Source organism: Melospiza georgiana, chromosome 8 (genome assembly GCF_028018845.1).
Source record: "Melospiza georgiana isolate bMelGeo1 chromosome 8, bMelGeo1.pri, whole genome shotgun sequence".
In the NCBI taxonomy this organism is placed as follows: Eukaryota; Metazoa; Chordata; class Aves; order Passeriformes; family Passerellidae; genus Melospiza; species Melospiza georgiana.
In genome coordinates, this window is record NC_080437.1 from 14,646,031 (window position 1) to 14,664,084 (window position 18,054).

General features: G+C 40.7%; 1 protein-coding gene across 32 annotated transcripts in view; it reads left to right on the top strand.

Annotated features, from left to right (window-relative positions):
* Positions 1-541: 541 nt before the first annotated feature.
* The window catches only part of KCNMA1 (potassium calcium-activated channel subfamily M alpha 1), a 403,122-nt gene continuing 385,609 nt past the window's right edge, over positions 542-18,054 (top strand). For 18 of the 32 annotated variants that reach the window (XM_058029007.1, XM_058029008.1, XM_058029014.1 and 15 more), the window contains exon 1: positions 785-1,484. In XM_058029007.1, coding sequence (XP_057884990.1) covers positions 1,176-1,484 — 309 coding nt within the window. In that variant the 5' untranslated portion in view covers positions 785-1,175. Of the gene's footprint in view, positions 712-783; positions 1,485-18,054 lie in introns of those variants that run through there. The other 14 variants (XM_058029013.1, XM_058029029.1, XM_058029030.1 and 11 more) reach the window with 3 other exon arrangements.

Here is an 18,054-nt window from a genome sequence, read left to right on the forward strand (position 1 = left end):
TCGCCGCCACCTGTGAAGCGCCCGTCTCGGCACACAGCCCCCGCTCCCGGCTCGCCGTCCCCTCCGGAGCGGGCGCTCGGCGCTTCGGCGGCGCCGCGAGCCGGACCGAGCGGGCGCGGAGCGGGGAGCGCTGTCCATGGGGCGCCGGGAGCCCGCCTGAGCCGGCGCCCTCACCCCGGCGGCAGCGGCAGCGCGGCACCCCCGGCCCGCCCGGCACCCCCGGCCCGCGGGGCCTTTGATGCGCTCCCGGAGCGGCCGCGGCTGCGGGCGCGGGGCCGTCGCGTCCCCCGGCGGCACAGAGGGAGGGGCGGGAGCCGGCGGCGCCGCTGCGCGTGTGGGAGCAACAGCCTGAGCGACAGCCGGGCCCTGGAGGGAGCTCCCGAAGGATGGGCGAGGAGGCGGCGGCAGCGGCAGCGCACGCACAGATGGGCCAGCGGAGGATGAATTAGGAGCCACAGGAGGCTGCTGCTGGCACCGAGGGGGGAAGAAGAGAGGAAGGGGCTGGACTTGAAAGAGGAGGAGGAGGAGGAGGGTGCGCGGGGAGGGGGTGACTGAGTATCGCTGATAACAAGTTAAAGACTAATAACAATAATAAGAGACCACCTCCGGGAGGATCCGCGGCGGAGGCTGAGTGAGGGATCCCCGCTGAGGCCAGCGGGGTCGCAGCGCTGGGTATCTCGGAGAGACGCTCAGAGGCATCAGTTTGTGGTGGTGGTGGATGATTTTTTTTGGGGGTGGGCGGGGTAGGGGCTGTGTATGCGGGAGAAGGAAGGGGTGGGAATCTGAGGAGGAGACTATATTTTTATTATTATTTTTAATTTTTTTTTAATATTATTTTCGCCGTACAAAGAGGACGCTCGGAATTCACTGGCCTGTCGGCTCCCGAGAGGGACCCGGGAATTGTGCGGTCGCTTTTCTTCACCTGCTTTCGTTTTCTTTTTTTTTTCTTTTTTTCTTTTTTTTTTTTTTGTGTGTTTGTTTGTTTGTTTCGTTGGTTGGTTTGGTTGTTTATTTGTTTTGACTGGGGGCTTTTTAAATTTTTATTACTCTCCTTATGGTTCCCCGCTGAGCAGCGGCGGCGGCAGCAGCAATATGGCTGGTGATGGGCTTTTTGGGGGGCGCTGGCGGCGGGAGGAGCTCTCGGAAGCCCCTGCGCGCCCGGCTCGCTGTTAGCTATGGCAAATGGCAGCGGCGGCGGCTCCTACCCGGGCGGCAGCGGCAGCGGCATTAGAATGAGTAACAATATCAACGCCAACAATCTCAACACAGACTCGTCCTCCTCCCCCGTCAATGTGCCCAAGATGGATGCGCTCATCATCCCGGTGACCATGGAGGTGCCCTGCGATAGCCGCGGACAGCGCATGTGGTGGGCTTTCCTCGCCTCATCCATGGTTACTTTCTTTGGGGGACTGTTTATCATCCTGCTGTGGAGGACCCTCAAGTACCTGTGGACTGTCTGCTGCCACTGCGGGGTCAAAAACAAGGTAACTCCCCCTTCCCTTGCCTTCCCCTCCTGCTGCCGGTGGTGGTTTGGTGCGGTGGTGGTGCTGAGGAGGAGCAGGAGCCCAGCCTCGTAGAGCAGGACACCTGGGCGAGGTGGCTCAGGGCTGCTGGCGGCACCGTGCTGGCTGCTCTTGGCTTGGGGCTGCTGGGAGCTGCAGCGTGGGCAGTGTAGCTGGAGGGTGAGGTGGTGGGTGCAGTCCCGAGGCGCCTCCCCGCTCCCCCTTCTCGTTTTCCGCCGGTGGCACGAAAGTTACACCTGCTGTGCGGCACTCAGCCTGTCCGAGAGGGACACGCCGCTCTGGTGGGACGGGGCAGAGCTGAAGTTTGTGTGCACCCTTGGGGCCGCATGCCATGGCGTGGGAGCTTGCATACCCTGATCTAAGCTCTCAGTTGCCTTGTGGAATGAGAAACTTTGGCAAAATTGAAAGGGTCAATTTCTCACTCAAGTGAATCTTTATGAAGCTAGTTCCATTCCCTGGGAATCTTTGACATTTCTGTTTGTTAAATTGTTTCTATCTAGAAGTATTCTGTACATTTGTAAGTATTCTCTTAACCTAAGTATGGAGTCTTTGAGGCAGCCTTTCTGCCCCTTTGGTTTTTGCATATTTCCAGCTGGAAGAAAGCATAGTGTGTGAAATAAGTTCAGTTTCTGCTTTGAAGGGTCTATTTTCAAACCAAAGCTAAGAACTTGCTCAAGTCCAGACTTTCGTTTTTGATTACGAAAAATGAGATCCAAAGTGTTACCACTCTGTGTTGTGAAAGTGGATTTTGACAGACCCCAAAATAGACCAGCAACTGGAGTTTCTCCCCTTCCCTTTTCACATTTTTTGAATTACAAATGGAATAATATCTGCTTCAGTTATTCCTGGCACACAGACACCCACAAAAACACACACACCTTTTAATATATGGTTGCTAGGTTGCTGGTTTGCTTTGACGTACAGTGAGCTGTCTTCCCCTTTCTCCTGTCCCCTCCCCCTAACACACAGCACATACACCCGCTCTGTGGAGGGCCCAGCATGTAGGGGAAGCCAGGAACAAAGTCAGAGCATGAGAAGTTAATGTTTGTCGTGTAGTTTGGGTTGCCTAAATGAACCTCCACGTTCCAATTGGAAGTTAAACTCTTACAGTGAGCTTGGCCTGTCTATGGAAGGAGTGATTGCTAAAGTTAAGGAATAAAAGCTTTTAAGTCAGCCTTAAGTGTCAGGAATTCTCTCAGGCAGCACTACTTTTCTACAGGCTTTTTTTTTTTCCATTCAAAACCAAACCTGAACTTTCTTAGAGAAGTGCTAGCCAGATATGATGACACAGCTCTAATGAATTTGTGATAATAAGATACTATTTCCTATAGCAGTAAAAGTCAATTTTCAAGGAAGGGTGAGTAGTGAAGACTTAAGCTTTGGTTTTGTTGTGTATTTAGCATTTCTGCCTCCACAGAACGAGACGAATCTACAAAGGCTCTCAGGGATCTTGACGAAAAAGAAAAATCTGTGTGTTATTACCTTGTTATTACCTCATGCTTCTTCCCTTGAGAGAGTAAAAAGTTAGAGGCTTGTACATAGACTTCTATGCATGGTTTCTTGATGGGTGCTGTTGGTCAGATAGTCCATCACTGGGACACAGTCAGTTAAAGCAGATCAGTCATTTCTTAACCAGTATAGAAAGATATGTGCAAATTGTTTTTAAAAACCTCTTGGGCTAAATGTGGCAGTTTAGTAACAGGCTTTGTTGAGGGGTTCAAACACTTCCAGTCCCAACAGTTTGATGTACTATGGCTATGGCAGGTTGTAAGATTTCAGTTTATTTAATCTTTGAGAATGAAGTAGTTCCATGAATGTCATTCCCTGGGGCAGGAGGATAAAGGGCTCTGCAGGTAGGGGGAGATAGATTCTCCTTTTAGATCCTATTTGTTCCACTTATAAGGATTTTCAAGACTCTGGCAAAGAAGAACTTTCAAGGGCTGATCCTGCATTCCTTATACGATAAAATGGGGAATTGAAGGGAATTCTGTGTATGCAAGGACATTAGTTTTAGCTAGTTATTGCAAAACACTTTTCTAGTATTTAGGGTATAAAGGCTAACTGAAGTAACAACAATTATCTGAAACTTTGCTGTTATCAAGCATATACTTGCTTGGTGAGTTGGGAAAAGCTGCTGAGGCTCCTGGACAGAACTGTGAATTCATATATGTGCTGTGTTGACTCTATTGGGCCTGATATAAAAGCAGTTTTGGAAGAAGTAGCTCCTCCTACTGCAGGATTGAAGAAGTTTTCTGCATGTTAGGAGCTTTCCTTTCCTCTGCTGCCTCTTCTGCTGCTCCACAGGTTGCAGGGGAGTTGGGCTGTCCAGCATCATCTCCCTATCTACACAAAGAGCAGTCCCAGTGAGAGAGCTGAAAGAAATCTTCCTCATGTCTACTTTCTGTGGCCTCTTATTGAATAATTCACATAAAAATGTGAATAATTCAGAGTTACTCTCCTGACACTCATGTCTGGATCTGTTATTGCAAAGAACTGCAAAAAAGTTTCATTTTTTTTCTCCCTGCTATATTCTAAGCATGACATTGTATTCCATGAATTTGTTGATGATTGTTTGGGATGTAAAACTTTTCATGACTATGTTGAAGGATTTAGAGTGTGGTTTGTTTGGAGTATCCCGCTCTTCAACTCATTTAATTTAAAGCTGGAATTTAAAACCATGATACAAACAGTTTATTACTTTGTGATATGAAATTTCATTAATTTTTTTCCCCTTGGAGATAAGAAAGTCAAGATACTTTAAGTCAAGAATATGGAAACAGCTAACAGAATCATCATCATTGTCCCTTGAAATTCCATATCTAATTTATGTAATTGTATATGAATAGAACATGACTCTTAATCGTGTACTAAAAATGATTGTTGAACGTTTAGGATTTTCATGCTCCATACTTGCTTTGTGAATTGGCATTAAAAAAAAAACAAACAAAACTGCCCAGAAACTGTAAATCTTTACCTTTGTTGTCAGTTTCATGTAGTGTGACAGTCATTACTATCAGAGCCCTTGTATTTCTTTATTTAATATGGTATATAATTTTAGATGCAATTTTTCAAAATTTCCTACAGTCTATTTGCAACCAGCCTTGAAAAATGCTGTTTTTCTTCTCAGCGTTTACATCTACGTTTTTAGTAAGGCTTAGATACTGCTGAAGAACTTGTCTGGTCATTGCTTGTTTTTTCTCCCTTGACCAACTAATTTCTGTTTCTGTATGAAAAGTAGAATGTGAGATTAAACTTCATTGGGTTGGACACTGACATTAGCTGTTCTTGTTTGTGATAACAGCAGAAAAATAAAATAAATATGCATGCTAATGTACACAGAGGGGCTAAATGCATATCATACAATCTATAGTTCTTTTGATTATATGGATCTGCCTCTACATATTCTATGCTCCTGGAGGGCATTTTCTGCTGACATTATCTGTTGTGGCTTTGGACAAACTCTAAAACCATGAAGAAGGAGCAGTGGAATGAGAGAGCACAGGTTTGGGGCACAGTCAGCTCCTGAACCTGGTCAGTGCAGAATTGAATGGAATTTGTTTCCTTCTGAAGAGTATGACACCAGAGCCTTTATTGCTGCTCCTTGGCTCCCCACTGAAGGGGACCTCTTACAGACCTTATGTCATCGGGCTCTGGCAGGTAGAATACATCCTTATTGTGATGCTTTCAGTGTTTTGGAAAAGCATTTCCTCCCCACAACCCAGGACTTGTACACATATCAAATGAAATTATGATTATAGGCAGCAGTTATTAGCCTGAACTTAAAAGCCCTTCTTTGACCTTGGTCTACAATTTTTTGAAATATAGTAAGTTACACAGTGCTTTTTACTCAGTAGAAACCAAGCAAGGTTCCCATTTGTTTTGAACAGAAAAAAACATGGTTTTGCTGGAAATACAACATTTGCAGAAGTCATCTTGGAAAAGTTAAGAATTTCAACCCAGAATTCTAGAGCCTGAGCAAGCTTGTAAGTGGGAAAATTTAAGTTGTACATAAAACAAGCAGCATTAATTCCAAGCTGGCTCTGGTGTGGGTGAGGCTTGTTGGTTTCTGAGCAATACCTGCATTAACATCCTCTCCAAACAAAGAAAAGGGTTTGAGGCACGATCTGTTGAAGAAAGTTGGAGTGTCCATGGGAGGACACGTGTGGACACCCAGTGCAGGAGAGTCCTTCATTTCAGTCCGTGCGTGGAACCGTCACCTTGGCTCTGGTGAGGACGAGCTGGGCGGCAGCGTGTGGTGAACAACTGGGAGGGAGGCTCAGGGGATTAGCGGGAGCTGTAACGCGTTTTGTGCTGGGTCACATGCACAGCCTGGCTCAGGCCTTCCTGTCCCATGGCTGTCAGGTGCTCTGCACCCAGTCCCTCCCCGAGAGCCTCCCCAGACTGGTTGCCAGTGCAGAGGTGGCCGTGGTGGAGAGGTCAGGGTCTGAGAGAAGAGGTGCTCGCAGCCCTGTGCAGGTGGTGGCGTTTCCACACGCAGAGATGGGCGCTGGTGTGGAGGGGTGCGTGCTGCTGCTTTCCATGCTCTGCAAAGGAAGGTACTTCTGGCTCTCTGGAGCCTAGGAAGGATTTCACATTTTATAAACACATGCTAAAATAGGTTTCTGCATGCAGAAAAGAGAATGCATGGACAAGGATTTAACCCGCAAACCAAACATTCTCAACCAAAATCATCATACTTATTTTCAAGGCTCTGCAACACATACATTTAAGGAGAAAATCTGCATGCAAAAAAAACTTGAAAGTCTCATGTTTGCAAATCCGTAAGTGCTGGTTGAAAACCATTAGATTTCACTTTTTTCCCCAGTTTAGCTCAATAGAAGAAATGCCTGTAATAGCAAACAAAAAGCTTTTAAGTAACACTGATCCGTGTACTCGGTTTTGATGCATTGGGATTTCTGAATGCGGAATGAGGGCAGTTTACAGCCCCAGAGACAGAATCACTGAACATTTAGAGAGCACTAGCCCCAAGTATAATCTCTGCAGGGACAGGATCTAATGATTATAATTAAAACCAGCAATGATGGTACTTGTATGTCCTGTTTTATTGAAAGAAAGTGGATTGTGAATCTTAGTCATTGAGTGTCCTTCCTGGGACAAATCCCACAAAGAAGCTGTAATCTCTAGTCAGGTGCAGCACAGAGCAGCAGTCAAACATTTCTTCTGAGATTGGCTCTTCTGTGGGATCCAACTCAGAGTGACAAAAGTTTATATGAATTTCAGGGCTGGCTGGTGATAATTCCTCAGCAGGATCAGGCTATGGTTCAGCAGCAGCAAGGCATCCTGTAGTGTGAAGTTGGTAGGGCAGCAGTCGCTGTGGAGGTATAAACATGAAAATAACACTAGATGAAATAGGGGGACAGGGTATCCCTTTGTTCTACTAAACATACCTTGTCACGTTGCATAAAATTGTGTATATTTTACATGTATGAAAATTAGTGAATTATCAGAAGTCTGAGAAGGGCACAGTGAATGCAGCTTGTGGAGGTTTTCTAAGGGAAAGATAGCTGAAACATTTTGTGTGGGTGTTAATGGTTAAAAAATATTTTTCTCCCGCACATATGATTTTAGTGGCAAAAGGAAAGGAGCTACACTTTAAAAAGCTGTGTTTCTGTAATGGGTTTATATGCTATTACATGGCTGAAGGTTTAGAATCATAGAATAGCTTGAGATGGGAGGGAGCCATAAGGATCACTGAGTCCAGCTCCCTGCTCCTTGCAGGAATACAATGCCTGACTGGGAAGTGAGTGCAAAACTCTGTTAGATCACAAGACTACACTGGCATTTATGCAAAATTACACAGGGCTACACACACCAGTTCCAAATTAGACCTCCTGGTTTGTCAGTGTGGGCACTTTGTCCGGGACACACAGGTCACCCTGGGTGACAGTGGAGGGTGGAAGAGCAGCAGGGTCTGAGTAAATGAGAAGGAATGATACCTCTCTTCCACGCCTGTCAGAGACATACTGGTCAGGAAGGGCCCATTTTGAATCCTGGTGGTATTTATAGCCTGAGAATACATGGGGTTTGCATCTTTGAGAGGAACACTTCATTTCCATATATAGTATCCATGGTTCTGTTTAAATGAATGTGCTGCCACTGAAATGTGTTGAGTTCCTTTGCTTTGAGATGATATATTGCGTGTATTTGTCTGTTTGAGAGGTACAGAAACGAGAGAGTTATCCAGGGTCTGTTGAAATAGAGGGAAGCAGTCCTAATAACTTCAATGGCTTTGGACTCAGGCCTAGATGTTAGTGTCCTAGATGAATCAGATTTTTTAAAAAATAATATTCTAATGTTAACATTTTAAGCTTTTAAAAGCTTTTTTCTTTTATTGTAGCAAGTTGTATTTACTTGGTTTGTGGCCATCGTGTCTGAGATTTCACCATTAGAAACATAATATTTAAAAGTCACACATGGTATGTTTCCATTCCAGTCAAGAATTATACCTTCTGCCAGGCTCCCCTGAGGAATCAAAAGTTGAGTGCTTGAATGGCTGATAATAAGGGCATCTCTCCTGCAAGCTGATGTGTGCAATGGTAAATATTGGCTCTTTTTTTAGAACTGCAGTAAGGGCACATTTAGTGGAACTGGCAGAGGTCCCTTGCCCCATGGATCACCTGCAGAACAGACACATGTGCAGCTGCAGCCCTGAGTCCTGCAAACCTTTTTGCATGTCCTGAGCTTCACTACCTAAGTTAAATATCAGAACTGGTAACATAGAGTGGAGAAAATACCCTAAACTAGGACACAGAAATGGGGAGGAGTACTGTAACCTCATCAACAACTGCAGCATCACACACTCATCTGAACAGCTTTTCACTGTAACTGTTAAATACAGGTCTACCATGTTGTTTTTGTATTGCTCTTTATATCATAAATTTATACTACGGTTTTGCTTCCCCTTTGTCCAAGAAAATCATGACTAAATATTTTGGCATACTTGGGTATATTTCATTCATTTTTCATGGCATCTTTTACATTTTTATCTAATGCCTAGCTCTTCTTTTTTTAACTAAAAAAGTGACTCACTTTTAATATGCTATTACTATTATTATTATTATTAGTAGGGAGATTAGCATTACTGGTGTTGGATTAATTTTCTATTTTAAGTAGAGGGAAAACCTGGATACAGATATGTCTAAAAAAAAACCTGTTTGAAAATGGTGACATTAATATTGCAAAAATAAAGAGAAATGTATTAGAATGATTCTTTATTTAAGCATTTCCTAAGTTTTCTAGTTTAAACACTGTTCAATTTATTTTAGGTGGGATTAAGCACAGATATTCTGTAGGACAGCAATTGGAATGCGTTGCTGGGGTACTCTGTGACCTATGGTGGTCCTAGTTGGTGCAGAGCACTTCAGGTGCTTCAAATGAGGTGAATCCTTTGGCTAGAAGTGATTTGACATCGCTTTTTTTGAAAGTGAGTTTGCAGATCAACAGGCAGGAGGTTTGTGATGTTCTTACATTTTCTAGGTTATCGTACTAAAAGTATTGTTTCATAAAGAAGCTGACAAGCTCCACTTGGGTTTTGAAGACTGAAGAACAAAAATCTCCTATTCTTTTTAGTCACAGGAACAGCTTAGGTAGGAGAAAATATTGCAGAGTCTGTCCGTATGCAGTGCAAACCTTTTTCCCCATGAGGGATCTTTTTAATGCTTTCATTATGCACTTTTGATAGATTGATTTTGTTACATGGGAAGTTTTCCCAGCATTTGGTGTTAGTTTTCTTGTACTATATATATATACAATACACTTACACCTAAAGGCTTCTGATTCCTTCAGGATCAGAAACAGGGGACTACTGGCTTTATGTTTGCATAATTTTTACATCACTTAAGACCCTCAGCTATAAATCTCCTTCTTTTCTTTCACCCTTTATGGGTCTGGCTTCTGGTTTAAAGCCATACAAAATTTTACCTGACTAAATGCTGGTTTTCCTCCTTTGACACTGCCTTAGATGTATAACTTCTGGTGTCTTTTTATTAGAAGAGCTGAATTTGTATTACAGATCTCTTGTTTTGAAAGAAAACAATACAAAAAATGTCACGGTTTTGATATTTGCAAAAATAAGTTTGGTTGCTTTGCTGGAATGCGTCCCTAGGATATAATAAAATTTTAATTTATAAAAGTGGAAAATGCTGTCCAACATGTGGAGCTTTAGCTCTGCCTGTTTGATGTAAGTGATCAAGTTTTAATGTTAACCTGGATGATATGTACAATAGGAAAACTGTGGTATCTCTATGTTGCCAATGGAATGATTCTGGGAATGACAGAAAAAAGTGTCTGCTTCTTCTTATTTCCAATTTGTGGTATTATGTTTGTTATTAAGTTATGCATAATTTTAAAAGAAAACTTACACAACAGTTAGTTAGGTTAATATATGGAACTTGCATCACTTGCACAAAATAGCTGTTTGGACATCAAAATTTCTATTTAAGATCTTAATAAGATCTGAAATCAATCTGAATTGATTTCAATCAGTTTCAGTTCATTACAGAAAGAGGTATTGTTCTTGAAAACTTTTTTCTCTATACAGATGTTTGTTCAGTAACATTTTTTTAAAATTTAATGTTGACTTTGCACATCATATTCTGGACTTGAGTTGGGTTTACTTAATCCCCTGGCTTCTCTGTATATATATATAGGGGAAGGTAGTCAAGTGTTTGTAAAGTTATACAATGTTTTAAAGCTCCATAAAGCAATACTGTCTCTTGCATTAACATCTAATAGTCTTAATTTTGATTTTCTTTTAGCTGAGAGGTTGATACATACCCAGTAATAAAAAAAAAATGTATACTATGAGCTGATTTCTCTTAGAAATAACTATAATAAAAATTAGGTTAAAAATAATTTTTCATGCTCTCATTTAAAAATATTATAATTTCTGTGGCTATAGTTGCTTTAATAAAACTGTATACAAACGTTTGTCTTTATTGACTATCCATGTGATTCTTTGTCTTTGGGTTTTGTGTTCTTTAAACTTTTCTTTTTACTTTTTTAAACAAAAAGGCAGACACAGAATGTCATAGGCTTGTCTGTTTACTTTTTATAGAATAATCAGTTTGAAGATTTCTGCTTGCAGCAGCTGAAGAGTACTGCAGAAGGGACTCCAGACTTGCATCAGGTGCAGCAAGAAAGCAAACCTGCTGAGTTACTAATTGTTAAAATCCTTCATTAATGATGATCCAGGGCGTTGCTGAGTGTTGTTGAGAGGAGGGTCACTTTCAGAGTGAGTTGATTTGAGGAGTGTGGGTGGGTGTGTTGGAGGTGACTGGGTGACTGACAGAGCTCCAGACTGTCATCCAGCATTTGGCTGTGCTGCTCCTGAGTGCTCTGAAATGTAGGGGCATACCCGCTTGGTTTAGAGCATAGCTGATTGCATGATTATTTCTGTGAAGGTGCCTAAGCTGCATTTTATGGTGTTTGCATCTATTTTATGATTTGGTATGAAGGTAATGTAAACCATACCTCATTTGATCTAATGCCTGTTGAAGTAAAGTTACATCACAACTTTTTTTAAACACAAATTTAATCCATCAGAGCAAGTGAAGTGTTTTGTCACAGAAGAATTTTTTTTTATTTAGTCTTCTTATACTGGACTTACTGTCCTGAGGTGCTGGTTTGACAGTGCTAATAAATCCAGACTGATACTGTGAGACTTGCTGCAAGGTACCTCAGCTGTGTTGACTAGTAGGTAGTGGCAGCTCCACATCCTAAACCTTTCTATGTGTTTTAAGGCCTTTTCACTGAGTAGAAGTGCTTTAATAGGTAAAAATTGAATGCTGAAAGATTTAAAAAGAGAGGTTGTTCCATTATTGCCATGCTAAATATTGATTTCATGGTGTCCTTTGCAGGATAGGGCTTTGTTGACTCTAGCATGTAGATAGATAACTTTTGAAAGTAAGCTCCAGCTTTCCCAGCATGGTTAGGTGAATTCCCTTCAGGTGACACTGTGTGGGAAGATGAGCTCCATCAGCACACCTGATCTGCTCCTCCTGTTCATGGGCCTGTAGTCCCTGCAGCTGGGTTGAATTAGTCTTGTGGGTATAAATGCTGAAGTGCATTTATAGGTTCTTCACTCCTTTAATTATATTGGGGTTGGATCCTGGATGCCTGGTTTTACATTTGTTGGTTTATTTGTGTAAATTGGGCTGCTTGCTACTAATTTGTGAGACCATCAAGTTAAAGTATTAGGTGATTAAATCCACTGAGATTGGCTCAGTTGGTCAGAGTACAGTGTTAGCACCAAGGCTGGGGGTTCAATCCCTGTATGGGCCATTCACTGAAGAGTTGGACTCAATGATCCCTGTTGGACTCAAGGATCCCTTGGGTCCCTCCCAACTCAGAATGTGTGTGATTCATTCTTTTAAACAAGCCCTAGCCCTTACAAATCAATTATTTTAAATTAAAAAAAAAGTTTAATTCAGTGTAGATCTTGTAGCAAATGCTACATTTATAGAAGATATTTTAAAAAATAATCATTATAGTCCGCAGAATTTAATTTTAGGTTGTTTTTGTTTGTGCTCTGGCTTCAGGCATTTGATTAGATTATGTAGTTGAGTTAGCATCTCACTGGACTTCTGAAGGTGAAAACCTAAAATTCTTGTTTAGTTGTGTGACATTTGGAGCTAAAACTTTGTGCAAATGCTTTGATATCCGAGATGCAATGTATCTGCTGTGGAGACAGACTTTGGAGAATGGGCGTCTCTTACAAGTGATGCAAGCTGGTTTGTGTTTTGTATTGATACATTTTAAGTAAAACTAATTCCTGTGCTGTGTGTCAATGCTTCTGTATCATTTAAGTTCTGTTTCGAGGGCTAAAAAGCTTAAGTTATTTTGTAGCATTTTATGCAAGTGGGAAAATTCATTATTAGCGCTCCAGGATATGGTTGTGAAACATTCCACCCTATATAAGGAGCATTGTGCCTTCAAAATTTGACTTAGCAATTTAGAAGATGTGAACTCTTTTTCTGTTTTAGTATGCTGAGGCCAGCTGGTTTTGCTGGCTTAGTTGTGCCAGATCCTCTTACCAGCTTTGGCTAAGGGGCAATGCTCTGCCCCATGCATCTCATCTGTAAAAGCAGATAATAGGAGAAAGCCAGGAGAGGAGGAGGACTGTGGACTGTCAAAAAACTGATTTGTCCCAGCCCATGTAAAGCAACCTAGTGATTAAGATAAGCAGATGATATAATTATCCACTCACCCCTTTTGTTAAATTTATGAAGGGAATGTAGTTTATGAGTCCTTTAGGGCAGTTACTGTTTTGAAGAGCTACAGGTAGTTATAAGTTGCCCTACTGATCCCAGTTCCTGTGTAGATTTATTTTTTACATGAGCAGAGAATAAAAGGATTTTTTAAAAAAAGCTTTAATTTGGATGGAATGAAATTTTACCTGTAGTATATTGAGGAATTTTTAAGGAGAGAAAAATAATGTGGTGGAGGGAATGAAGGCTGATGACAAGAAGGAGGGATTCTGTCTAGTTCAACAAGCAGTGCATGGTATTCACTTTATATGCAGACACTTGGAATATGCTTGCTTCATTGCCATTAAGAAATTATCAAACACAGTTTTTGAGTTCCCATAGCCACGTTGGATTTAAAGAATAATGTTACTTCTAGGCTCTAGGAAGGTTCCCAGTTAAACATATGCTTGTTGGTTTTACTATTTTTAGCTTCTTTGAGCAGCACGTGTTCTCCTGAGATATTTATTTGTGAATGTTGTATTCTGTTCTTAAAAGGAAAATCTCTCTCTGTCTAGATTCTTTTTCTGTATCCAAGAAAGGAAAGGACCGGGGTTCTTGTCCGTGCTTTACTTCTTGGAAATCCTAGGAGACAGGGTAAATTAATTAAATCTAAAATGGATCCATCTGGTAGTGCTAGCAATGCCAGGGGAGAACAGGTGAAAGAATCTGAGCCAAAGAAAACATATAGTGCATTATATAACATGTCAGGTTCTTTGGGGCATGTTGCTATCAGAAGGCTGATCTTGGTGTTAGGCTTTTTAGTTTTTGTTTAATCTTGTTTTCAAATCAGAGGGTTAAGGGGGTAGTTTGAAATGCTTTTTTCTGTTCCATTGCTAAAAAATAACTTTTTTCATTATTAATAAAAGGCAAATGTATTTAGTCCAACATGTGAGAAACACACCATTCATTCCCTTTATGGGTTTGTTTGAAAATAAATGGGTTGACAGCGTTTGAAACAAAAATGAAATGAAGTCAGTTTCAGAAAAATAATTTATCTTTTAAATTTAGAAAGCTGTTAGGCAAAACAAAAATCAGGGAAGGTATGGTGCCAACTCAGTTTTGCCCCCAAATTTGTATAAGAAGAAAATCTCTATGCAGCCTATTTGGTTATCGAAATTACCTTGTTTAAATTCTCAGCAATATTTTCAAGGTAGTGATCGCATCCCTGGGAATAGGAACGTAAAAATGACTGTAAAAATTGAATTGTATTACCTGTTTTGGGAGGCATGAAGAGGTAAACAGTATAAATGCTGGGAAGAAGTGAATTAGATTAGGGGAGAAATGGCAGTGAGGAGATTAACGGAGGGTGTCTGCTCGTGGCTCCGGATTTTGGTTTGGCAGGGCTCCTCAGCACACATTCCCATTTTATTGTGGCTCCATTCTGGCATGGTTTCTGTGCCACTGCCTGTGCTGTGGGGCGTGTGTCTGAGAGAAGGCTGCTGATGTGCAGCCTCTGGGGAAATCTGTTTCACCGGGGCAGGTGAAATGCCTGGCTCTTTTGGCGTGACTTTGGAACAAGTGGAGAAAGTAGGCCATGGAGCTTTTTGGGAACTTAGGAGCTTAGCAGCTAGATCTTTATCCAGCTTAAAAAAAAAATCCATCCCATTATGTACCTTTAAGTCAAATTCCATCCTTGTCTATAATTTTTTTTAGCATCCTCTGTTCTTTTATTTCATGCTGCTCAATTTTCACCTTTTTTTTGTAGTTTAAAAATCCCAACAAACCTCTGTGAGAACATGTCACATGCAGGTTGGAAGGAAAATTCTTGTTTGTCTCACTTGAATTTGCATCTCTGAAGTGGAAGACTTTAGGTGGTTTGTAAGATTAACATAAATGTTGGTTGTCTTTTTGTAGCAGAGAGAATTTAATTCCATTTTTGATAAATAATTTTCAGGAAAATATACTTTCTCCCAAATTGGAGTACTTTCAAAACACTAATACAGTTTCAATAACTAGGGGAAGGACAAGGATGATGCAGGAGCAATATTTTTTTTTGGTCAGGTAAGAAATATTTTAGCTTTTAGTCCTATATTTTATTTCATCTTGTAATGTCAAAACCAAAGGCAGTTAACAGCTTGATTCATGCTGCTTTGTCAGGAATCTTATTTTGACAAGTGTTTATAGTTTTCAGGAGTTGTTTCCATATTAGAAGTTAATTTGTTGATCTTAAAACTCTGTGTACATCAGTTCTACTCTCTGCTGAGCTGTAGTATCTGAATGTTTCCATTTCTAGGGTATGGCTATATAAATATTCATGTCAAATATACATTTATAGATATATATATATAAATATGACCAAATCTGTTATGAAAAATTATGCCACAGTTTAACTCTTTTTACAATGTGCTCTTCTATTAGAGTGTATTATGTTCATTTTAATCTCTGTAATATATTCTGGAAAGTATGCAAGAATAGGAGATTAAATATGTTTCTCATTTGTAGAAGTGTAATAAATTCTGCAAAACCCCTAAATCGGTTGATTGCATGACAAGTGATCTAGCTGCTAAATTACTGCAGAAACTGTGGTCAGCTATTTAATATGTTTCATTGGTTTTAATAACTCTTCTATTTTCTTCTGTAACTGTAGATTTGTGAGGAATTTTGTGTGGTTTATTTGTGGAAGTAGCTATTTCAGCAGACGCACTAGCACATTGGAACAGGCTTGCTCACTGAGTGATGAGCCCTTGGGAAATTTAGCACAGCTTTTGAGCATTGGAATGAAAGAAAGAAGTGGCAAGCTGAGAGCAATACAGATCACAACTGGTCTGTAAGAAGACAGTGAAAAGAAAATGTTGAATATTATGTAATTTTTTTAAGTGCCTGGTGCATTCATGCCTTTCTAGGCCATTGCTATGCTGGGTTTTTTATGTGTGCCTGTTGTGTTGTGGAGTTCCCTTAACTCTTCAGTGCAGGGGTTTTGGACTTAGCATTTTAATGCTGTTTTCTTTTATCTCATCTGAAATTTATCCTCTCAATACAGACTGGAGTATACATGGCCATAAATTACATAGAGACTATAATTCCCTGTTTTAGTGTTGTTCTTTCTTTTGAGTGAGCCATTATGATTTGGAGGCCTGTTGCTATATTGACTGTAATTCATAGTTCCTGGTTAGTGGCCAAATTTTGGCAAAACTGATTAGCAGAAGGCAGAGAAGGTTTGCTACAGGTTCTGTATGTTTACATGAGAAATACATCGGTGATATCTCAGACTATTCTACTTTGCCGAAAGAGGTCTGAAACAGTTTTTTGCAATAGAGCAGGCTGATGTTCGATGTTACTGCACCTCTACAGTTTTGGCCAGTTGAGCTGTAAAACATTAAATCACAACATAAATTAGCAGTTTTATACTGAAGATCTGTGCTCTCAGGTTTTTTTTTTTCTCCACAAGAAGATTAGGTACCTCACTTTCTTCCTGTACTGTCCTCCTTACAAGCCCAATGAGTTCTTCCCCAGCTAAGTCTGCGTGAGACCAGGATTAGGCTTAGTCCAGAAGGAGGTCTCTAGGTAGGAGCTGGTTGATCGGTGTAGCAGAAATAACCTGTGGCTTAGAGGAGCTCTGAACTCCTGGGCTCTGTGGGGGGAGAGCTGGCTGAAGTGTGGCTTCAGCTGGAGCTGCCACTGTGCAGCCTTGGTGAGCAATCACACCCTAGCTGTTGCTTAATTTATCCAGATGACTTTCTGATTACCTGGGTTCTGTAATAATGTAGCTCTTTTAACCTGTTTATAAGTAGCTTTTTGACCGCAGAACTTAAGTAGTAAACCTTCATGGTATATGTATTTAAAATATAGCTCACTGATGGGATAATGTCTAAACCAGAAGTTTTCTACTTTATACTTTCCTAGTAAAAAATCAAGGTTGAGCAAATTCCTTTAGGCAGTGCTACTTAAAAACTTATGGTAGGAATACCTGGAGTGGGTTTTATTTTTCAATTTTTTTTTAGATATTAATCCACAAATCCTAACATTCTCATAGCTGGGATCTTTGTGTGTGGCATTTATACAACTGTACAGCCAAAACCATTCAAAAGACTTTATTTAGCACAAATTTAGTATTTATTTTAATTTTTTCTTTTAATCTAAATTACAGTACTGTGGTACATTGCATTAAGAGATACCATATAAAAAGTTTTGCTGTACTGCTTTTGTTCAGGACTTCACAGCAGTTTTATTTTTTTCTTAGTGGTTAATGCTTCTAGGAGTAATTCTCCAATTAAATACTTTTATCATCATAGACTTAAAATACTTAGTTTTGTACACCTGAGTATCAGTTTGTTTACCCAAATTTTTCCTCTCTTCACCCAGTTCTCTGTTCCTTTTGCAAAGAGCAGCCATTCCACGACTTTGTATAAATACAATACACTTTTACTGTATTGTCTCTGTGTAATTTTGGTTAATACATGTCATGCAGTGCTGGCCCATTCTTCAGTAATTTATTATGATGTGCAACTTAGTGTTTGTGTACAGATCCCTCTGGTATTCTAATGGTGCGTGTATGCTGGGGATAAATGATAAATTCCAGGTAATGTATGAATCATATGGAAAAAAGTGAGATATGCTTGCAGGACTGGAGGATGGTGGTTGTGGATATCCATCTAGTCTTGGGTGCATCTTCCTTGGCAGCCTGTATATTACTTTGTCTGAGGGACTGTAGGGCTTCTTATTTTTTTTATTCCTTTAATTATTACTCAGTAGGTAACCTTCTTGACACTTTGATAGGAAGTTTTATTATAATGCAGACTTATTTTACGTTTCAATATTACAACAATTTCCCCCACAACCCCCAAGTGGAACTTCAGCTCTGTGTAGGTTTTGCTGGAGGAGTCCTGTGGAGGCTCTCGATATTGGGCTCACCAGCTGTAGGTCTTTCCTGGGAATTGGAAGTAAAGGAGTATAATACAGGCGTTTTCTCATTCCAGAAAAGAAATAACATTATGTAGATTTACAAGGTTTTCCCATTCTTTTTCTTTTAAATGCATCCAGCAAGTATTCTCAGTCATATCAAGTCTGAAGTTGTACTTAAGTAATTTTATCTGATCAGGACTGAAGCACTTGTTCCATGATGTTCTGAGAACTCTCAGTTCATATTGAAGGCACTGTCAGCTGAGGTTCTTAAAACAGTATGAAATTCTTAACTGCATAATTTATTACTGCTAGGGATACAAATGGGCCAGTGCCAAAGCCTGAATTTAGGATCCAGTCCAGGAATTCAACGTAAATGTAGCAAATGCTTGGCCAGAGCTGGTCCCTTTCCAGCACTTCAGGTC